At 43.1% G+C, this 24,298-nt stretch overlaps 1 protein-coding gene across 1 annotated transcript in view; it reads right to left on the bottom strand.

Annotated features, from left to right (window-relative positions):
* Positions 1 to 24,298, bottom strand: part of PLB1 (phospholipase B1) — a 180,606-nt gene that overhangs the window by 137,220 nt on the left and 19,088 nt on the right. Inside the window, exons 9-15 of the mRNA XM_043980996.1 lie at positions 24,204 to 24,283; positions 22,667 to 22,742; positions 20,520 to 20,624; positions 18,167 to 18,238; positions 7,876 to 7,947; positions 5,452 to 5,526; positions 3,052 to 3,115 (exon numbers count right to left, since the gene is read on the bottom strand). Of these exons, the coding sequence (XP_043836931.1) occupies positions 3,052 to 3,115; positions 5,452 to 5,526; positions 7,876 to 7,947; positions 18,167 to 18,238; positions 20,520 to 20,624; positions 22,667 to 22,742; positions 24,204 to 24,283 (544 nt within the window). The remainder of the gene's footprint in view (positions 1 to 3,051; positions 3,116 to 5,451; positions 5,527 to 7,875; positions 7,948 to 18,166; positions 18,239 to 20,519; positions 20,625 to 22,666; positions 22,743 to 24,203; positions 24,284 to 24,298) is intronic.

Raw genomic sequence — 24,298 nt, 5'->3', positions numbered from 1 at the left:
CTTTAGCCTCTTCATAAAAAATAGATAATATTCCTTCCCTCATTTATTTCACAGGATAATGTGAGTTTCTGGAAGATAAGGGCCCCATCTTAAACGTCTTCTGTCTTGCCATATCCCCCAGACAGGTAAATCACACATAACAAGAACTCAGTAACTATTTGTTCAATGAAGAAATGAATGAATGAGTTCATGAATGTATGACAAGGTTAAACTGGCCGGCAAAGGCCCATCCATAGAGCATGCTCTGTCTGAGTTGGTATTCCTGGTTCCCATTGAATTAAGCACAGGGATGTACTTGTAACCATATGTGATTCTGACTAATGGGCTTTCTTTGAAATAACAAAGAGCCCCATTATTGTATGTGGAGTCAAAAGAATTGGTGAACAGTAGATATTCAAAGGTGTGTCACTGGCCTCAGTTCTTCTCTTTTCCTTTCCAACTGCAAACCAGGTCACTACTATTTTGAGCTGCTTCTCAACATGGGGTGGAATAGAAAAAAAAGGGTGGCATGCCATTATCCCTGACCCCCACACCAGCTACCTTATGGTCAAGAGCACGTGGCATGAAAAACATAGATCCTGCCGAGGCAAATCTAAGCCTGGCTTTGGACTGATTCTTTTGTGTTTGCTCTTTGCTGACTTTAGGCAAACAAGTATTCTGAGATGATGGTGTCCAGGTTTGAAGGCCGTTATGAGTTTGAGAGGCTCAGAGGCCTTGGGTCCCATTGGGTGGGAGCTAAATGGTACCAGGGGAAACTTCTACTTTGGAGAATCTAACCATTAATAAGAGGATTGGCCTGAGCCAAGCTGTTTTACCAGCGTACATGGATTGGGAGTTGTTTGGACTGTGTAGGGCTGAGACAAAATTTAAAATGACTAATTAGCAGTCCTGCAAATTGCTTTATGTTCTGATGAGGTTTAAATATCAGCCTCCTAAGTGATTGTAATAGTAGTTATAAGTTTAGTTATTGAATCCTGTTCTGTTAATGCATACTTGTTAGTCTTTTATGGTTAACCTTGTGTGTGTGTGTGTGTGTGTGTGTGTGTGTGTGTGTAGGTGTGGAAATAAATCACCTACATATCTCAGCAATATTGTATACTGAGTACCTTTTTTACTCTCCTCTTTTTGGGAAAACACTATATGTAGGCATAATAGGAGATATAAGTAAACATTTTCCCTAGGTAACCAGGATGGTGATTTATTAAGCCAAAGAATGGTAGCCTAACACCCCCCCCCTTTTCATTAAGGGTTAGGCTCCCCAGGACTGAACCTGATCCAACCACATCCCAGAGTCCAAAGGCAGAAAAGCCCTCTGGGTGAAGAAGGGAGTAAAGTATTGCAGTTCCTCTGCCCCATGGACCCATCAGCAGTTCCCCAAGGTTAGAAATGAAGAATTCTCTAATTTCCTCTTAGGAAATTAGGGGAGCAGCCTATGTAATGCAGCCTGAAGATGGCCTATGGACCAACATTTAATGGTACGTGAGTTGGTTGCCATGACTATGCTCTCTTGCTCCATGAAGGAAATTAAATTCCTCTCAACCTTCACAGATCACCAAACCCCTGCGATCTACAAGGCAGTGAAAATGACCAATCTGCAAAAATAGATGCTTCGTTGCCATGTGGATTCCACGATTACACCCTGTTCATGACCTCTGATGGCAGTCAGGGGATCGGATGATTAGTTTCATTTTAAGATTAATTTGGCTTTCATGATCTCAGACTAGCCTAGCACTGCTAGCTCCTTATGGATCTGGGCCAAGGCTTCTATTCATATTCCCTACCCCTAGTCAAGTGCCCTATAGATGCTGAATATCTATGGGTAATGATTTCTCGCTTCCTTCTAAATAATAGTACCCAGGTTGGCAAAGCCCTTTACCTATTTTATGTAATTTGATCCTTACAGAATCCCTAGGAGTGCGGTATTATTATCTTCATTTTACAGATGAGGAAACAGAGGCTCAGAGGTTATGTGACTTCCTCAAGATCATATAGCTAGTAAGTATCTGAGCCAGATGCAAATTCAAGATTTAGACTATTGTCTCCAAATCTAGCATTCTCTCCACTGAGCCACCCAGTTGTTCCTATAAAATACAAGATGTGAATGATGATCTCTGGAGGCCCTTCATGCTCTAACATCCTCTAAATTGAGATGTCAAACACTTTGGAACACTCCAGAGTACTGCCTCAAGCAGATTAAAATGTAATTGGGAAACATTCAACAAAATAATAAAAATGCAATAGAACATAGATAATGTTAATATGTGGCTTTCTAAGTCAATATATAGCCCACATGAATCTTTATATTTGATTATCACATTTCTATTTGACTTTGACACCACTGCTATATTCTATTGAGACAACTCTAGCATTGTGATTGAAGAATAACTCAACCAGTGGTTGAAAAATTAATGATGGTCTTAGAGTAAAGATAATGAAACATAACTGTCTACTCTCAGCAGAGAGATAGGATGCTACCAGAGGAAAATGTTGTCAGCTTTGGGAGTGGGAGAGGAGTCACAGTAATGAGGAATTTTGTTAAACTTACTGTCAGGAGGAAGGGATTAATGTAGGGGTGGGGAAGGATTGTTGGTTTTTCTCCAGAAATTATTATTGTGTAAAAACAAGAGGCATCAATAAAACTGAATTGGAAAAGATTGCCTTGGCAATCTAATTCAGCCAATATGGAATTGAAAAAGAAGAAAAAGAAGAAAAAAAGATGAACTGAGATAATTGTTCAAATTACTTTGTCAACCTCAAAGAGCTATATAAATGTGAGTTGTTATTAGCATCCAGAGATAGAGGAGTAGAACAGAGTGTTGAATTTGGAGTTGAAGGACTCTGCTATTTGTTATCTGTGTAACTTTGGGAAAGTCACCTTTCTGGGTCTCAGTTTCCTCATTTGTAAAATGATGACTTCTGAGATCCCTTCTAACTCCAAATCTATGATTCTATTATTATTACTCATAAATATGGAAAGGCCTAATTTTTGTTACTTGGTTCAGATTCAGGTTTCCAATGTGTTTAAAAAATACTTTCCAGAGGTTTATTTACCTGAAGTGGGCACCACGTTGGAGGGATTCATATCAGGACATCGAACTTCTGATCCTTCTTTCATCTGAAATGACCAAAAATATTTGTAGTTACTCAGATGCCCTATGACCTTAAATTTTCACTATAGGAGACTGAAGGGACATAGAGGTTTCCCTGTTTTGGGCCATGGCTTTCAGCAGTCATGTAAATGAGCACACATCTATGGACTGGAGGGTTGAAAGAAATCAGGCTTTGGGGGAGAAAAAAAAAAGAAAGGAACAATACATATAAAGTCGGACTCATTGGGAAATATATTCTTTGTGTTTCAGGTTTCCCTCATCATCAGATGATTCATTATCACTATGCTATTGGCCTGGATGGGCAAATCTGTATGAGCCAAAGAGCTTGTTGAGCCTATCTGCAAAGCTAATTTAAATACATTCCAGACTCCAACACTTGGCTGAGATAAGTCTCACTCTAGTTCTAAATAACAAGGACCTGTGAGGCTCTATTCTGGTTGGAAATAGGACCAGGTCACCTCTGGGGATAAATTCCTACTGTCTAGGGTCACATCTCAGGATGGCTCCCTCAGATAATAGCACTTCTTTTTGTGTGTGTGTGTGTTTTTTGGGGTGGGGCAGGGCAATGAGGGTTAAGTGACTTGCCCAGGGTCACACAGCTAGTTAAGTGTCAAGTGTCTGAGGCCAGATTTGAACTCAGGGAGTCCTGAATCCAGGGCCGGTGCTTTATCCACTGCGCCACCTAGCTGCCCAATAGCACTTCTTCTTGAAGAAGAGAGAATAAGAAGGGTTACCTAGGGACTCCATGAGGCAGGAAGGAGGAAAGCATGGCTAGGAGTAATTCTGTGGTTAAAGAGGGCTGCAGACTTTGGAATCATCTTCCTGCATTGTTCCCAACCTGCAAATGCCTTCTGTTTATTTCAGAGCGATAACCATCTTTAGACAGAAAAGCTTGGGGACAACAGGTATTACAAGAACAGGGGTGGGGAAATGGTGGCTGCTAGGTCACAAAGTTAGTAAGGTGGAGCCATTCTGACACTCCAGTATATATGCATTGGGAGACAGCAGAAAAGTATCGACCTCAGCCTGAGTCACAGGACGTGTGTTTGAATCCCAGGTCTACCTTTTGCCACCTGTGTTCCCTTGGGCAAGTAATATCACCTCTCAGGTCTCAGTGTCCTCATCTGTAAAATGAGGGGGGTTTGACTATATGCCCTCTCAGGTCCTTTCTGGATCAAGATCTATGATCTTGGGATCCATGAGACATTTCTGAGGTCAGCATGTTATCTGATCAAGTTTCTTCATGATTAAAATGGGGAAAGTTGCACAGTATTTGTCCAGGGATGTGCTGGAGTCAGCTTTCATGGGATCTTGTAAGAGCCGATTGTTAAATGTTCACTGTTAACATTTAAATCTCAAAAACTGTCAAATGCTATAAATCAAGGACTGACCTGCTGTTTTGTTGATTGTATAGACTTAAGAAAGTGCTGGAGAAATATCTAATAATGCCGATTAAACTTAGAAGTGTATCCCACATATATTTCCCCATCCCCATCCCACCGAGAGTCAGTTATTAAACCACCTCTTGACACAAGTACAGCACACCCCCGGACTTGTCCCATCCACTTTACAATTGTTATAAGGAAATAGCTTTGCAAACATGAAAGAGTCAGTAATTTTGAGTTGTTATTATATTATCATCTAGTTTAAGGATTTCTTAATCTTTTTATTGTGTCATGGACCCCTTTGACAGTTTGATGGTCAGAACAATTTTTTTTAACTGAAAGACATGCTAAACTTCAGATGAAGGATAGTGAAAATAAAGATGTCATTTTTTGCATCCAAATTCACAAATATCCTCCTAATATATATCCATAGACCTCCCCCCGCCCAATTTAGTTCAAGCTCTCCATGTAACAGAAGAAAAAAAGGAGCCCTAGAGAGGAAAAGGAGCCTGACAAAATTCACGTAAACTTTCCCTTTCAGGCCTCGCTCTTGCACTGTAGTATGGACCTGAGGGTCTAGGTCTTAAAGAACAATGCAGAGGGCTTTCCACAGCCTCTAATGATCCAGAACCTATACAGCATTTGTATATAAATTTTTTTGTTGTTCAGTCATTTTTCAGTCGTGTCTGACTCCGAGACCCCACTTGGAGCTTTCGTGGCAATATCCAGATATTGGAGTGGTTTGTCATTTCCTTCTCCAGCTCATTTTATAGATAAGGAAACTGTGGCAAAGAGGTTTAAGTGACTTGCCTAAGTTCACACAGCTAGTAAAGGTCTGAGGTCAGAGTTGAACTCATGAAGATGAACCTTCCTAATTGCAAGCCCAGTGATCTGTCCACCGCACCACCTAACTGCCCCATTTGTGTATTTACAAGCAACAAAAGAGTTTTTATTACCTCAGTCTTCCTGGTGGTTTTTGGTGAGATAGGGAGGTATTTACTATTTCTGTAGGTGAATAGATAGGGACATTCCTGTAGAAGGAAAGCAACATACATTACGACAATAACCCAAGAGTAAGGGTGAACTTGGTAGTTCCCCTACCCTCCTAGAGTCATCCTTTTTAACAAAGAATTTCAAAGAAAAAGGGGAAAACAAACCAGTTCAGCAGACAAGTCTGATAGCATATGTAGTGTTCCACAGCCACAGTCCCTCACCTCTACAAAGAAGGAAGGAAAGTGAATTCTTTGGGGCCAAGCTTTGTCATTGTAATTTCAAAGGATTCACAGTTTCTGTCTCTCCAGTTATAAACAACAATAATAATAATTATGGCTAACATTTATATGGCTCTTACTCTGTGCCAGGCATTATGTTAAGTGCTTTACAAATGTTATCTCACTTGATCTTCACCACGACCTTGAAAGGTAGGTGCTATTATCTCCATTTTACAGATGTGAAAACTGAGGCAAATAGGGTTAAGTGACTTGCCTAGGATCACATGGCTAGTGAGTGTCTGAGAACAAATTTGGACTCAAGGGCCCAGAAGGAGTCCCACCATTCAATTAACTATATCCCCTGGCTGAAGAAGGGAAAATTTTAGTGCTAGAGAAAATTCTTATCCAGCTGAGCCTCTGCTAAGCTGAGAAGTAGACACCACTTTATATGTCTTCAGATACCTCTGGAAAATTCCTTACTCTCCCTGATTCCCTCTCTTCTATAAAGCTACAGCCTGTGGTAGGCCTGTGTCGGGGCCGATCCAGCCAGGTGATGGGTGATCTGAGAACAAGGACACAGCTTCCCTCAAAGGGACTTAATTATTTGATGAATGTTAAAGTGAATCATTAATACCATGCCCCAGGCCTGCTTTTCTCAAAGACTATGTAACTGGAAGCTCCTGGGGCTCACAGGAGAATATAAGCATGGAGATTCTGGTATAAACTTGATGTTCTGAAGGTCCGAGTCCCGAAGGGGCTGGAGCTAGAAAATGGTCAACTCTTTGGTGTGGCCGTGCTCCGCTGAAGGAAGAGGTCGTGCAGACAGGATGGGGTTTGTTTGCCAGAAACAAGTGGGTGTTATAGTCACAGATGTAGATGAAATAACACATTCAAAGTGAAAGTGGTCACGGAGAAGTAGGGTGTGTTGTGTGTGTGTGTGTGTGTGTGTGTGTGTGTGTGTGTGTGTGTGTTTCAACTGAAGCTCAGTCTCAAAGCTACACAGGTCAGGTCGATGTGTGAGGAACAGGGGTGGGCAGAGAGAAGAAAACATAGAATATGTTTCCACTGGAGTCACCTGATGCCAGGAGCTCAGAACAAGGAGAACACAGTAAAGGTAGGGCAATGGGAAGGATTCCATTTTACAGATTATGAAACCAAGGTCACAAGGCCAAGTTGAGTACCTCATGGGGGCCCACAGATGACTAGTAGCCAAGACAGCTACACCACCCTGGGAGCTGCTTTGGCTTCACCATGATGGGACCTCATCCCTGTTCATTTGCCATTATCTTCACTTACCATGACCCTAGAGCTCCACTCTGATGGTTCATTTTGGCCTGGAAATGGCGCTAGACTCTTGAAGGCCATCCCAGTAGAGTGTAAGCACTCATCCAAGCTGCAAAAGCTTCAAGGACCTGATGTCCATCCATCTAGGACTAGCCTAGCTAAGTTTTGAGCAGCTTGTCATCACATTACCAAAGAGTAGGGACTATTTTGGCCACAGCAATTCTTGAAGGCCAAGTCAAAGAAGATCTGAAAGGAGTACCCACACTGATGAAATCAGAGGTCACCAAAGTGCTCAAAAATGTCCATGAGTGGTAGATCAATGTGAACATCTCCATTTTATAGACTGGGAGACTGGGTACAAAGAGAGAGTTGACTAGTGACTGATGCTACTCTTCAGGGACCAGGTCAGTGACCACCCTAAATGTGTTCCTCAGCTCATGAGCTTTTAAAGAATACCATCCACATCACATCCTCAAATTTCCCCAACCCTCTCACTACACCACAGCCAAGTCCCTCACTACCTCTTCTTCAGCCTAGAGCAGAAGGTCTGAAAATGACACACTCTCACACAGTCTGGACTCTGGGCAGAAAACATGGGGAGATTTATGAAATCAGAGATGAGTTCTGTTGGTTCTGCTCATCATCTCTCCCTCCTGATATGAAAATAGGAAAAAGCTAAAGGGTTACAAACTCCCTAGGTTGGGAGAGGCTTTTATAAAGCCATTCTTGGTGTTGAAGAGAGTAGAAGGGGCATTAATGGGGAAAATGGACCAGCCAGACACAGAACTGCTTTGCCATTTGCAATTACAAAGTTCATTTGGTATAGACACACTTAGCCATTCCAAATCATCAAGAGCATCCCCACCCCATGTAACCCCTGCCTACCTGGGTAGGACACTTAATTGGAATTCCTTTTCCTGCTGGAATTAACTCTTCTTTCTTTCCTGTTGGATCCATCTGGAAAAGAAAGTGACATGCGAAATTCATCTCAGGAACATCACTCTGGGGAACCACCAATAAGCATGCTGCAGCTCATAGCCGGTATTGTCACACTGAGGGACAGGTCAGGAGGCATCTGGCTTCTGAATGAACCCACCAGCCAGCCAAACCAGATTATCCTCCATTCCCCAGTTTTGTTTTTTCCTCTTCTGACTCTGTGTATTTGGGCATGCTATTGCCCCTTTCTAGAAAATTCCTTCCACATCTCCTTCTGATATGAATTCACATTTTTATGTAGTCCTCGAATATTTACAGTTTTCTTCCTACTAGCTAATCAATCAGTCTACAAGCATTTATAAAACACCTACTATGACTGCGGTATCCCCCTCAGAAGGTTGTTGTAGGCTGCATTCTATCTCCCCAATAGAATGTAAGTTCCTTGAGGGCAGGGGCTTTTTAATTTTTGCTTATGTAACCCCCAGCATTTCCCATAGTTCTTGGAATACTGTGTTTGTTGTTGAAAGAAATAGCAACAAAAAGAGAGAGGTCCCTGTTCTCAGAGGAGCTGACATTCTACTGATATTCATGGGCTAGTTACAACATGGGACTTGGGTTCATTTCTTAAAGCCCACACTACTGCATGACCATTCACTGTTTCCCAGCCTTCAATGTCACTTTGTCCCGAAATTCCCAAATGAATCACAAGTTGAAGAGTAGAGTGACTCAACCCAACCCATCAAGGCATGAGGAATAAATAGAATCCTACCTCCATGTCTTATGGTCCAACTCACCAAATTCAAACTGTCAACAACCTGCCCATATACCCTAAATACAATTCTTAGACTTGGACCTTGGGTGCTATGATGAAGGTCTACTTTGGGTTCTAAATAAGGGCACATTTACATTATCTAAGATTTGGGTGCTGAAAGGTTAGAATAAGACTAAGGAACTGTACCCAATCTATCAATCGATAGTTTGAGATGTTATCTATTTTTGTGTCAATTTACTTAACTTATAACAAATTTCAGTACTTGTACATGGAGAATGATGCAAAATGTAACATGGAATATTTATTTATATAACACCAATAGAATGCTGTTCTCATGTGGTACATATTTTGCCTCACCCATTCAAATAAAAGTAGTAGGTATGCTTTTTGTGTGACATGAATAAAAGCAATAGGAAATTAAAAAGAAAGAAAGGAAGAAAGGAAGGAAGAAAGAAAGAAGTGGCAAACCCCTCCAATATCTCTGCAAAGAAAACCCCAGATAGAAACATGAAGAGTTGGATATGACTGAAATGACTCAACAAGAGCAACAACAAACACACTGTCAACAATGTTCCAGTGTGAAGTGTTGGGGGTTACATAAGCAAAAACTAAGAAAAAGCCCCTGCCCTTAAGGAACTTACATCCTACCCTAGGACAACCTTTATGAGGTAGATGCTATAGGCATTGTTATTATTCCTATTTTATAGAGAAGGAAACTGAGGCTGAAAGAAATTAAATGACTTGCCCATGGTCACAGCTATTAAGATTCAAAGCCAGGATTAGAGCCCAAGTTGCCAGATTCCACATAGAATACTCTTTTTGTGATAACTTGTTACCTACCTTCCTTTCTTTAAGGTCCAGATCAAACGTCACACCTTCCAGAAAACCATACCTGATTTCCTAAGCCAGAGGAGATCTCTCCCTCTCCAGTCTCTCGTGACTCTCTATTTGACCTCCCCTATGAATGTTTCTCATTCTAACTTAGATGACAGTCATCCAACTATCTGCCATTTTTCACCTTGTATCCACATCACACAACGCAATGTACTGCATGGAGTAGGCTTTCAATAAATGTTGAATTGAACTGAATTGACCTTCTCTGACTATAGAAAGCTGGGACCATGACTGAAGCCACAGGGTGTCCATCAGCCAAGGGGATAAAACTCATGAATTGAAGTTCCTGTACCCATACCTCCCTAGGAACCACAAGTTATGGAACCATCACATAATGTTATAGCCAGAAGGAACTTTAGTGATCTCCTTGTACAGGCCGCCATTTTTCACCTGAGGAGCTTGGGACCCTGACCTATACTATAGGTTAATGTTCTTTGGCTGAATCAGTCTAGTATGATGTGATGATGGTATGGTGCCACCTACATTTTCCTTATAGTTTTTATGACCAAGTTTTGATCATCTGGGGCTAATTTTCTAGTCTGTAAATCATCTAAGTCCTCACTATTTTTCTCTGGGATTTTGGGCATTTCACTGATTATTAGTTCCTCCACTTGAGAAAGAGAAAGGAAACAAAATTATTTGGAAGGACTTGAATGACCCAGACAATTTCTATCTAGTTATTGGCATACTCCAGAAATTAATTTGTATTGTTTTGTATAGACTTTGTATTTAGTTACTTGAACACATATCATATCCCCTAGGAGAATGTAAGCTCTTTGAGGGCGAAGACTGTTCCATTTCTTGGTTTTGTGTCTCTAAAACAAGGTTCTTAACCCATGGTCCATAAACTTTAAAAAATATTTTGATAACTTTTTCAATATAGTTTCCTTTGTAACCCATTGTATATTATTTTATGCGTTTCAAAGCGTTATTCTGAGGAGTCATGGGTTTTACCAGACTGCCAAAGGAGGCCATGACACACACAAAAAGGTTAAGAACCCCTGTTTTACCACACAGCACAGTGCCTTGCACACAGAAGGTGCTTAATCAATATTTGTTGAAGTGAATTTTGTCCTTCCCTTTACTCTCAAAAGTACTCAAATAATGCAAATGAATTGTTTATCTTACCCATGTGGCTAATTCCCTACCCCACCCCCTTCCTCACCCCTCCCAGGGACAAGGGCATATCCTGGGCTGGGAGCCACTGGTGGATTGATAGAACTCTTTACCTGCTCATCTTCCTTTCATTTTCTAGTTTATTTACTCTAGCCTTAGCCAGAACCAAGTTCTCCAAGAATATCTTATCATAGCACCTGTGTTCCAGTAACTGAAGAGAAAGGGCAAAGAACTTTAACCTTCTTCTGATTAGCCCTGAGCCATCTGATTAGTAGGGGAGCCAAATGAGTGGGTTCTGATCATGTCACCCCATGGAGGATTGACAACAGTCCGCAGCAAGGGATGGAAGAAGGAAAAGACAGCGTATCCTCCAGGCAACCCAAGACCTGCTCACACTCCACATGGATCGGAGCTTCTGTGTGGGGCTGTGAATAAGGAGCTGGGCCAGGCTGTTCTTCAGGGCAGTCAGGGAAAACTTTATGCACAGAATACTGAAGGGAGGCTCTTGGCCTCCTAGGTTTGTTCTGGTGCCCAGCTGAGGTTCTCCAGGGTACAGAAAGGATCATGGTGGCATAGGATTTAGAGTTGAAAGGCCTCCTAGTCAACCTGTTAATGGCCTAGTCCAATCCCTGCATTTTAAAGGTATGCCGACTAAGTAACTGAGAGAAGAAGAAACTGGTGTAAAGTCATTCAGAAAAGAGTATTTACCAATCCACAACAGCTTTCTGAGGAGGAAGAAAGGGAGTGTCATTGGGAGACAAAGTGATACAGTGAAAAATATAGTGGACTTGTAAGAAAGACCCGAGTTTGAGTCCTGACTGTTATTCTCCAGCTGTGGGATCTTAGGGAAGCTATTTAACCCTCTGAGCCCCTGTTTCTTGTCACTACAGTCAAATGATAATATATATGGAACAAGATGGCATAAGTAATACAAGTGAAACAAGATCATGTATTGGAAGGAATATGCTGGAATCAACTTGATCCTGCTCATAAGAGCCAATTGTTAAGTTCTCAGAATTAGCATTTTCACCACAGAAATCGGCAAATGCTACAAATCGGGTTTTGCTATATTGTTTTATGGATGGTTTAACACCTAAGAAAGTGATAAAATGTTAATGATACAAACTAAACTTAAAAATGTGTCATAAGTACATTTTTTTAAGGAATCCAGTAAACTTTTAACACTCCTTTGTACAGGGCTATATAAAATTAAGCTATTGTCATTCCTATTTGATGGTTGGAGAAACTGAGGCATAGAGAGAGTAAGTGATTCACCCCAAATTTCAATTAATGGAAGAATGAGAATGAGAACCTAGGCCTCATGAGCAACACAGAGTAGTAAAAAGAATACTGGTCTCTGGAGTCAGAGGACCAGAATTAAAATCCTACCTCTGATCCCTACCACCTGTGTGACCTTGGGCAAGTCACTTAACCTCACTGGGCTCCAGTTTGCTCCTCTACAAAATGAAGGGTTTGGACTAGATAGCTTCTGAACTCTGTTCCATCTCTAAATCTATAATTATATGAAACAGAATTAGAATTAATCATCTAGTGTCTTTTCCATTCAGCTTTCCTGCCTCAAATTTCTCATGGAATTGGTTGTGGTCCAGCAAGTGGGAGGAAAATGGGGTTGGGGGGAGGGCGACTGAGACTTCAGCCAAGACTTTTGCTATGTGACACTCAGATCTGTGAGGGAGGTCTACATTTACCTTAGTGGTAAACTGAGTTCAAGTAGTCTTAGAAAATCCCTAATTCATCACCTAGCTTAATAACCAGTGTTACTATGGCTCACTCCCCAGAGACCCTGTGGGAAGTGAAAGGACTTGCAGAAGACTAGTAGGACAATTCTTGGGGACAAGTAGTAGCAAGGAGTGGGCTGGAACAATAAGAATTCTGGAATAGGCCCTCCCCCATCTCTGCCTCACTCTCACTGTGGCTTGCTCTTTCCAACAAATATAATACTCATTTGATTTGCTATGCCCCCACCCTCCAATAGCTTTTTTTTTGGTGGGGGGTGTTGGCCTGAAATTTCATTGGTGTGAGAAACTCCCAGTATGGAAACTCCCTCTACCAATTTGGATCAATAATCCACCTGTAACTTGTCATCTTAGAGAGTTTCCTGGCCCTCTGAAAGGTTGTGACTGGCCTGGCCAGTATGTGTCAGAGCCAGGAGCTGAACCCAGGATGTCATCACTTCTAGGATAGCTTTTAATTCACTATCCCATGTTGTTTAACTTGCTTGTAATAGTCACTACATAATAAATGTTTATTGAACTAAATTATTTGTTGAGCAAGCAAAGGAAAAAAGGACATTATAGTAATCATGGAGTCGTTAGTAGTAGTAGTAGGCCTCCATCAGTCGTGGACGACCATGGATCAGCACCTTGAAGAGCCACAGGCCACAGTGTGACTGTGCAGTCGGATACGGGAGCCGCAGATCCTGAGTAACTTATAACCGGTAACTGCCGCATACCGTGTTGTATCTACGCCATGAGGAGTAACTGGAGTGTCCTCTCCAGGGTGCTGGCCTGGGCAGATCAATATGGAAAACAAGCTGTTGCCCATGTAGCATGTTTTCCCTCTCTGCAACATTGGTGGATCCAAAGGAGAGGCAGAGCCAATACAGTTTGGCACCAGTGCCGATGTGGGAGTTGCCAGAGGGATGTGATGTCCAACATCCAACTGCCTAAGGGACTCCGACTCCTGATTTTTCCTCGGGGTTAACTCCCGAAGCCTTTCCCATATATGGATATAGCTGCAAGGCAGCAGAGGCTTAAAATCAGGGTTTCCTTCCCTTAGGTGGGTTGCCTACCAAGGCTAATGAGCCCCACCTGCCCTAAGCGACTGGTTTTAAGGTGCCAGTGACTCACCCTCGCCCCTTCTCCTGTTAGTGGAAACAATTCTGCTACAAGAAGGCCAGGAGTTGGGCTTCAGTTGTCAGAGGCTATTTGAGACACACGTTATTGGAGCATTTTATAGAGAGTGGGAGCTTATCCCCACTCCCACTCTGGCATGACAAACCTTTGTTACTATGTAATAAATATTTGTGGAACTAAATTGTTGGGTGAGCAAGCAAAGGAGAGAACATTCTAGGCAGAAAGATAATATAATACAAGAATAATAAGTAACATTTATCTAGAACGTTAAGGTATATCAGGCACTTACAAATATTATTTCATTTAATCTTTGTAACAACTCTAGGAGGTAGGTGTTGTTATTATCGCCATTTTACAGATGAGGAAACTGAGGCTGAGAGAAGTTAAGTGAATTGGCCAGGGTCACATAGCTATTAAGTATCTAATGCAGGATTTGAACTCAGGTCTTGGTGACTCCAAGCCTGCTACTTCAGCAAGGTATAATGGATAGAGAATACTGGGCCTAGAGTTGGGAAGACCTGAGTTTACTCCCTCAGACACCTTAGTAAATGCATGATTCTGGATAAGTCACTTAACCTCTATTTACCTCAGTTTCCTCATTTGTAAAGTGTCGTATCTCCCAGAGTTGTGAGGATTAAGTGAGATAATGTTTGTAAAATGCTTTGCACACCTTAAAGCATTCTATAAATGCTGGCTAGTATTATGGTTATTCACTGCAACACCTTGCTATCTAACAACATGAATAAAGGTTTAGAGTTTCAAAACAAAAACCAAAAACTAGGGGCATGACTGTAGTGTAAGGAATAGTCCAGTGTGTCTGGAGCATAAAGGAGGTAGGGAGGAAAATGAGATAAGACTGGAAAAGTAGGATGGTGACAGACTGAGGAAGATCTTCAAAGCCAGGCAAAGGAGTCCAGATTTTGCTTGGAGGAGTAATAGGGAACCATAATAGGTACTCAGCAAATACCAAATTGATTTGGACAGAGAAAAAAGCGGGGTGAGAGAGAGACAGAAAGAGGGGGGGAGGGAAGGAGGGGAAGAGAGAAAAGAAAAAGAGAGAGAAAAAGAAAGGGAGATAGAAAGAGAAGCAGAAAGAGGGGGAGTGAGGGAAAGAACGGGAGAGAGAAATGAAAGAGATAGAGAGAGAGAAAGGGAGGGAGAAACAGAATGAGAGGGAGAGAGAAAGAAAGGGAGAGAGACAGAGAGGGAGATAGAAAGAGAAGAAGAAAGAGGGGGAGGGAGGGAAAGAAGGAGAGAGAGAGAAAGGGAGAGAGAAGGGGAAGAGAGGGAGCGAGAGAAGAGAAAGGGAGAGAAAGGGAGGGAGAAACAGAATGAGAGGGAGAGGAAGGAAGGAAGGGAAAAAGAAAGGAAGAGAGACAGAGAGGGAGATGAGAGAGAAAGGGAGGGAGGGAGGGGAGAGAGAGAGAGAGAGAGAGAGAGAGAGAGAGAGAGAGAGAGAGAAGGAGAGGGAGAGGGAGAGAGAAGGGACACTGACACACAGAGAAAGGAGAAAAGGAGACAAACACACACATATGCAAGACTGGTGGGCTCAGTCCCAGAAAGAGAGAGAGAGAAAGGGAGGGAGACAGAGAGAGGGGGAGAGAAAAAGAAAGGGAAGGAGAGACAGAGAAAGAAAGAGGTAAGAAGGGTGAGGGAGGAAGAGAGAAAGGGAGGGAGGGGAAGAAGGGGAGAGAGGGGGGAAAGAACGAGTCAGAGAGAGGGAAGGAAGGAGAGAGAAAGGGTGGGAGAGAGAGGGAGAGAGAGAAAGGGAAGAAGGGAGGGAGGAAGGTTTTGCAAGGCTTGTCAAAAGCATCATTGACACATCTCCCATCCAGGGCGACAGGCAAGGAATGGACGGTGAGGGCCCACCAGGGGCAGCCCTTGTCTGAGTATTTCAGACCTGGAAATGAGTCCAGGGTCACATCACATGTTAATAACAATAGGATTTTCCTGAACAGATTTCTCCCTCTGGTCAGGGTCAGTGAAACCCAACAGAAAAGACTTTGTAAGACAAGCTGCCCCAGCAAACATTTCACCCTAGAAAGAAATCCAATAACACTCCCGCCACCACCCAGTGACAGCGTGTTTTTCATTTACTCTGGCTGCCTTGGTGGGAACTTTTCTCCCCCCTACAAGATTCCCTTCTCAGGCCCCATCCAGGTTGACACATGTCGAAATGCAGCTGTTCCCATCAGTCAGCCTACCACGTCAACTGGGAGGAGGGAGGTCTTTCTCTAAACCAAGGGAGAAGAAAAACATGTTTCTGTCACTGGAGTTCTAAAAATAGGGCAGCTTGGAAAGGAGAAAAAATGGGAACCAGCAGCTCTCTGCCTGAGCCTGGAGAATCATGGGGAGGAAATGGCTTGAGGTGGGGGCTCGAATACCAGTGAGGAAAGTTGACCTCTGACTACAATCCTTAGTCCTGGTCAGGACTGGAAGGTACTAGGGGACTGGAGAGTGGAAGTCTGATGCCCAAAGCAAGCACCTTGACTCAGGTATTCTTCATCAGTCTGTGTTTCTTTTCCCATATTTGGCAAGAAAATTGACTCTGGAGGCCACTACACAGCTAGTAAATGTCTGAGGCTGGATTTAAATTCAGGTCCTCCTGACTATAGGTCTAGAACTCTATCCACTGTGGCACCTAGACGCCCCTATTATAGCATCAGAGATATAGAGGTGAAAGGGAACTCAGAGCCTTCTATTTCTACCCTTTATTTTGCAGAAAGAGAAACATGAGGAAGAAAGAGAGGTTAAGGGACATGCCTAATGTCACAGAGGCACTGAGTCAGGACTGGAATCTGAACCCAGGTCTTGTGACTTCACATGAGGTAGCTGGGTGGTGCAGAGGATGGAGTGGCAAGCCTTCATTCAGGAAGACTTATCTCCCTGCATTCAAATCTGGCCTCAGACACTTATTAGCTATATGACCCTGGGCAAGTCACTTAAGCCTGTTTGCCTCAGTTTCTTCATCTGTAAAATGAGCTGGAGATGGAAATGGCGAACCACTCAAGTATCTTTCCCAAGAAAGCCTCATGGAGAGTCAGACATGACTGAACAACAACCCGTGATTCCACAGCTTGTTTTTCACACACCCTCCTTCCCCCCCCCCCACAACCCAAGCTACCCTGACCCTTCACTCACTTGATACTTAACAATACTGAAGTCAGGAACATATATACCTGTCAACCTCCAGGACCCAAGCCTAAGGCCTTGGCTTCAATGCCTAGCACATAGGAGACATCCAATAAATTATTGTTATAGCTCCTGCAAGGCTTTGTACCTGTCTAGCTTCCTTACAGAGCTCCTTAAAGGTACAGCTACTTCTAGAGTGCTTTGAATTTCTCAAACAAAGAGATGGCAGGGAACACTAGCACTAGATTCAGGAATTTATTAAACACCTTCTATATGCCAGGCACGTGTTCCCCATTGTATCCCTATCTCATGCTGGAGATAGTCCCTGCCCTCAATGAGCTCACATTTCACTGCCAACCTGGGGGTTTTTCCAGTATCAGGTATATAATTACCCTTGGCAGAATTACCTCTGTTCATTTAGACTCAACTCCTGTGAAAGCTCAGTGTTGGGATGGATAGAATGCCAGGCCTGGAGTCAGGAAGACTCCTCTTCATAAGTTCACATCTGGCCTCAGACACTGATTAACTGGGTGACCCTGGGCAAGTCACTTAAGACTGTCTGACTCAGTTTCCTTCATCTGTGAAATGAGCTGGAGAAGGAAATGGTGAACAACAGCCACCACAACCACCACGACCCTATTGACAAATTTGGGACCATGAATCTCAGCCATTACCTGGGTTCTGTGCATAGATGACAGAGCTCATAGGCTCAATTCAACCAATGTGGCAAGTGTTTATTAAGCACCTACTTTACCTAAAGTCATAAATCTTTAGGGCTGGAGAAGGGACCTTGGAGATCACCTGTTCCCTCATTTCCCAAGTCAGAAACCTGAGGTTCAGAGCTGGCCTATGTGTATAGCTGACGAACGGCCGGGCCAGGAATAGGACCCAGGTCTCTGAGCCCCGTGCTATTGCCCTCTTCGCTCCGCTGAGTGGATAAGTGTGTAACATGCTACAAGTTTCTGGGAAGAGTGGGCCTGAATATCTAAAGGAGGACTGAGACCCACAGATGGCTCTATAGCCAGAATAAAATGCTGACTGGTGTGAAGCACTGGGGGACCTTGTCCAACAGATAAGGCAAATCATTCCTTGATATATGACCCATAAGAGGTTTGAATGAAGGGAATTATGTTAACTCTGAAGTGTAGCTCAGTCCTGCCACTCCCTGCCTACCCCACAACTGCCCCCAGCCCCTTGACAGTCCAGAATCATCAGAACACCCAAAGTTAAAAACAGTGCCAGCCAGAGCTTGGGCAGAGATCCACATGGCACCTTGCCAAGGTCATAGCCCACGGAATGCCTATCTGCTTTCTCTGCAACAATTAGGGCAGTGGGGGAGGTATAGAGTAGCTGTACATTTTCCCCTCTGGCTCTAAGCCTGTGGAAAATGCCTCTGTCCCCATACCACAGGTCTAGGAAAAGCATGCCCATAGTGATTATGTTGACTCACCATGCTATTCCACAGACTCAAGGCACGGGCAACCGAAGACTTGCTCAGGAAGTGACCAGAAGCCTGTTTCCCCTGAAAAGGAACCCATAAGAGAGGTGATACTTCAAACCTTGGGATGCAGATAGGATGCTACTGACCCACCAAGTAGTTGGAGGTGATTTCCCACCTCACCAGAAATGTTTCTACACTGATTCATCTAGACATTAACCCTACTAGTACATAAGGGTTCTTTCCCCAGTGACCAAAGACCTACACTTGTGAGAGGGGCAGCTAGATGGTACAGTAGATAGAGTGCTGGCCCTGAAGTTGGGAGGACCCGAGTTCAAATCTTGCTTCAGACACTAGCTGTTGTGACCCTGGGCAAGTCGCTTAATCCCCATTGTCTTAAATATCTGGGGCCATCTCCAGTCATCCGGATATACATCTTGCCACTGGACCCAGATGGCTCCAGAGAGTGAGGTTGGTGACCTTGCATAGCCCTCCCTCACTTAAATCTAATTCAGTGCAAATCATGACATCACCCTGATATCATGATACAATGACTAACAACAACAACAACACATGAGATATCTAAAGGAGAGCACAGATCCATCATTAGCCACAGGAGGACTGAGACAAAACCCCTTTCCTCATTACCATGGGATTCTGAACAACCAAGCTCCCAAAGAATGCCCCAGGAGGAGGTCAGTAGGGTATACACTAACCAATATCTCACAGGGTCTAAGGCCCGGTACTCCTGTTAGCATCTCAGGGAAGGGTTGCGTATATAATTTACTAGAGTAATGGATTCCAGATAACCACCCCCAATTAATGTCCTAAAGGGCCCAATTTCCAGTTGGGCCCACTTATCAAACAGAAGCTTAGTGAATGATCGACCAGTGGCTAAACCCACTACGTGTAATTCTACTAGTCCTGGGATGCTGAGGAATTGGGCATTTATCCTGAGGTAAGTGGTACTTCTGGCACTTTTTCTAGAAAATGGGTAGAAAGAATGCTGGAGGCAGTGACAGTGAGGGGAAGGAGCACTGAACTTGGAATCACAGAAGCCAGTTTGGATTGCAACTCTACCTGTGTTACTTTGGACAAGGCGTTCACCTCCACAGGTCTTGGTTTTCTCATCTGTCAAAAATGAGAGTGTCAGCAATGAGAGTTGACATTTAACAAAGGAGCAAACTGAGTCTGAGCTAGGGCAAGTGGATTTCCCGGGACCACATAGCAAATAAATGACTAAGGAAAATTAGGAACACAAGTCTTCCAAATTTGGGTTGTCATCCTTGTCTGGACTCATGTAGCCTTAGGAGAATTGCTTCCCTTCATTTAGACTCACTTCATATTGCTATGGGCAGCTAGGTGGCACAGTAGATAGAATGGCAGGCCTGAATTCAGGAAGACTCATCTTCCTGAGTTCAAATCTAGCCTCAGACATTTACTCTCTGTGTGACACTGGGCAAGTCACTTGACCCTGTTTGCCTCAGTTTCTTCATCTATAAAATGAGCTGGAGAAGAACATGGCAAGCCTCTCCAGTATCTTTGCCAACAAAACTCTAAACAGGGTCTGAAAAGGTGGACATAATTGAAAAATGACTACACTACACCCACCATTTTAAAAAAGTGTACCCAATGACTCTTTTTTTTTTTTGGAGCAGGAAATAAGGGTTAAGTGACTTGCCCAGGGTCACACAGCTAGTAAGTGTCAAGTGTCTGAGGCCAGATTTGAACTCAGGTCCTCCTGAATCCAGGGCTGGGGCTTTATCCACTGCACCACCTAGCTGCCCCCATGACTCATTTTTTATAAGCAGGTTTTCATGTTATTTGATGCCCATAGCTGAACTATTGTCAGATTTTTAAATCAAGGTTGAATAATAGAAAGAAATATTTAATAAAGTTTGTGTCAATATATTTTTTAAATGATGGGGTTGGCCTAATTGATTTCTAAGGTCCCTAAAACTATGATCCAAAAAACAGTAAAGAGAAGTCATCATTTACTGTTCCTGGAGCAGGATTGGGCTCTGGAATCTGCTTTTAGAGGTTGAATGATTCAAAAATACCTCAGTTTACAAAACTGAAAAAAGAAGCCACTAGCATCTCCTCCTTGACTCCCCCCCCCCAGAACTTAAATTATAGATAGAAGGAATATAGCCGAATGACTTAACCAAATATCTTTCTTTCCCTGGGCCTCAGTTTCCCTTGTATATCAAATCAGGGGCTTGGACTACCTGATCCCTAAAATGTTTCCTGGATCTGGACTCTTCTCACCCATAGTGGTAGTGTCCAGAGGACAATGTATTGCAGTGCTATGTTCCTGAGCTCCCCTCCCTTCCATCTTTCATGCTAGCTATTCACCCGTACTCACCAAGAAAAGAGAAGGATCCACCTCCTGCAGGAAAGGTTGATAAATTGCTGTGAAAGTATCCTGTGTGTCATACCTGCCTGAGGCCAGGAATTTTTCCCATGAGTTCTAAAGAAAAAAAATAAAAACTAATTGGTGAGGGGCCAAGCAGCTGGGCAGTATCTACCCCTCACCTCTGACCATCCAAACTCTTCTTTTTGTTGTGTTTTGTGGGGCTGTTGCATAGAACCTTGGACCAGGATAGGCCACCAAGTCTTGTTCTGAAATAGTCAACCCAGAATGCCTTGAGGTGGGTTAATTTAATCAAGGGGAGGGGGGGACATAGTGTTTCCTCAGGTGCAAAAAGTTCCTTGTTACTGCCAAGGGTAGAATAGGACACAACTCCAAGTTCATTTCTTTTCTGAGGGCAAGCTGATATGCTATTTGAATGTGTTTCTGTATTTCTTCATAGACTCCTGTAAGTCATTAGCATTTTAAGCATACCAGCTATTCATACTGTAAAATGAACACCTTTCTAGAAGGGACCCTGTTACCCATGCATGAGCCAAACCTTAGTTTTATTATAGATATTTCCCTAAGTTACTCTGGGGTGAGGACATAATAGGCCAGAGTTAGAGAGAGAGAAAGCTGGATCCCCCTGTTTCTTAGGATTCAGGTCCGCCTCTAGGATAAGGATCTAGAACTTGAATTCCTTGAGGGAAGAGGCCTTCTGGGTCACTGGTCACATCTTGGAGCTATATATGGTTAAAAACTACACACTGATAGGAGATACAGGCCAGCACACAATCTGTGGCCACGGTCCAATTTTTACAGTGGGAACTTCAACTACAAAGACAATGTTATGACAGGCCAGAGTCAGGGTATTGTTACACTGACTAAGATGAATAGAGATTATTACTGAGCGCTAGGGTGTTGATCATATTTGTGCTCTGGTTTATTGTCTAATTGGAGGGATGGTTTTCTCCGAGTTATCCACAATGTCTTGTGGTCTCTTTGGGGACCAATAGGCCAGTTCTTTTTCAGCATTCAAAGGCCTGGGCCAAGGGAGAGGGATTGGGCAAGTGCTGCTCAGCACCAGAGGGAAAAACAGGAATGGTGATGAGAAGTTACAAAGGGGAAAAATGTAGGCTTGTCATGAAGAAAGACTTCCTAATTCTCAGAGCTGTGCAAAAGAGGATGGGAGGCTTTGGGAGACAGTGGGTTTCCTCTTGAATTGTGAGGCCAGATGAGCCCTTGGCAGGGATGTCACAGAGGGGGTTTCTAGGTCTACCAGAAGGTCACTGATGTCACTCCTATCTCAGATTGTGTGAAAAATATATATCTACAAGATGCCATATGAGGTAGTTGTGGCAAAGGAACACACCATTCAAAGCCAACTGAACCAAATGATGATGGAGCCCATGACCCAGTAATATGCAAGATCCTTGAGGACAGGAATGATTTCCCTTTTGTCTTTGTATACCTAGGGCTTAGCATGATTCTGAGCTTAATATATTCCTGTTGGTGGATTGGCCTGTAAGATGAAGAGGTCACACCAGATAATTCCCAAGGTTCATTCCAAATGTAAATGCTATGGTCTTACCTTGAATTTGTTGGAATGATGCCCTAATTGACTGAGCCAAACAGTCCAGACTGTCACTAGATAGTATCAATTCTGGCTTCAATACTGACTTGATGTGTGACCTTGGCTAAGTCACATCCGTTCTCTGAGGCTCAGTTTTCTTCTCTGTCAAATGAGGAAATACTTGCTCTCCCTAGCCTATAGAAGCCATAACATGACATTGAAATGCAGTCTTCATGCACTAAGACTTGTGGGACACCCTGCACATGTTATAATTATCAATTTGCAAAGTCAACACTTTCTAAAAAATAATTCACAAATATTATACAGGAAGGAAGTTGCCAAATGACAGGTGAGAAAATTGATTCCAGGGAGAAAGTACAATAGCTCTTGACACCAATCTCTTTCAGCAAGTTGGACTCTGGGAGAAGTTTGCTCTAATTTTGTGCCATGTCAGGGAAGGCCAGGGTGCCACTGGCTGGGTGCCAGGACTTGGAGGAGAACACAACTTGAGTTGAATCAGATGCAGTCCCCTCTCATGCTTCTTGGCTTTTCCTGAGCCAATGCTTACTGCTAAAGGGGCTCTCACCTGATAGTACCATCTCTGCATAACTGTGGTCAGTCGGAAAGGCTCCTCTGTACACTCACACACCTCATTCAGGCCCCTACAGACCAAAGCAAAGCAGAAATGAAAGTACTGGGTTTGAATCCTGCCTGTGATGTTTATTCCCTTGGTGACTTTGGACAAGTCATTTAACCTCCCTGGGCCTCAGTTTTCTCATTTGAAAAATGGGAGGAGGCTGGACTAGATGAGAGATTCTTAACTGGCATCTCTGAACTTTAAAAAAATGTTGATAATTAAATGTCTATATGATTCTATTGTAATCCTTTGTATTTTATTTTATGCATTTAAAACTTTATTCCACAGGCTTCACCAGATTGCCGGAGGGGCCCATGACATAACAAAGATGAAGAATCCCAGATCATAAATCTATGATCTTTTGCTCTCTCTGGGACAAGAAGATGCTGGGGGCCAGAATGACTACATATTAGAGAGATGGGAGCATAGGAGATAGGCCTAGGAGTTTGGAAGGAGAAAGATCTGAGGACACCATCAAAAGGAAATGAGAAAAAAAACCAAGAGACAAGGTGAACCAAGAATCTGGATGAAAGACTAGGTCTGGACAAGGATGAGCGACACTGGGGCTCTAATAATGGCATCCCTCTCTCATCTCAAGGGACAGCTAGTGGGTACAGCACTGGACTTGAAGTCAGGATCTGAGCTCACATCTGACCTCAGACTCTAGCTGTGTGATTCTGGGCAAGTCACTTAACCCCATCAGTTCCTCATCTGTAAGAGGGGGCACACTAGGGGCAGCTAGGTGGCACAATGGATAGAGCACCGGCCCTGGAGTCAGGAGGACCCGAGTTCAAATTCAGCTCAGACACTTAACACTTACTACCTGTGTGACCCCGGGCAAGTCACTTAACCCCAATTGCCTCACCAAAAAAAAAAATGTAATTAGTAGATATTTAACAAAATAAATTTTAAAAAATATAATGGATAATGTTAATACAAGGTTTTTAAAAGTCAATACACAGCCCCTGGGGCTCTTTATGGACAGTTTAGTGTCTTCCCCCACTCTTTTCTTTGAGTTTTTCTTTGAGTCTTCCTTCCCCATTGCCCCACACACAAAAAAAGAATTGGCTATCCAAGCAATCAGGATTTCCCTTGAAATTATATAGGCAAAACTTTGTGACTTTGGGACAAAATTTAGGATAAAATCCTATTCATTCCCTTTCCCAAGACTGGGTTTGGCCTCTTAGAGTCTTCAAGTAGTAAGAGAAGAGCTGAAATTCAGAAGATGCTAGATTTAGAGCTAGAAGAGCTTTTAATGTCTAGCTAGTCCAACCTCTCCATTTTACAGATGAGGAAAACTAAGGACCAGGAAAAGTAAAGTAGCTCCCTCAAACAGTAAGTGGTTTAAACGTGGACCCTCAGAAAGTCCAGCAGTGGTCCTTCTACCACTCCATGCCAGCTCTTATATCAGCATCCTAGAAGAAGGTTTAGTTCTTTTATCTGATTTCCAGAAATGGCATTTGAGGATACTTGTGGTCAGCTTTACCTGGTTCCATGATCCTGATGTGATAAAGATGCATTCTCAGCCTCCGAGGTATCCACCAGAATCACAAAGGCTTTGGGGACCTAAGAAAGCATAGG

Source organism: Dromiciops gliroides, chromosome 2, assembly GCF_019393635.1.
Source record: "Dromiciops gliroides isolate mDroGli1 chromosome 2, mDroGli1.pri, whole genome shotgun sequence".
Taxonomy (NCBI): domain Eukaryota; kingdom Metazoa; phylum Chordata; class Mammalia; order Microbiotheria; family Microbiotheriidae; genus Dromiciops; species Dromiciops gliroides.
This window is presented reverse-complemented; position numbering and strand designations above follow the sequence as displayed.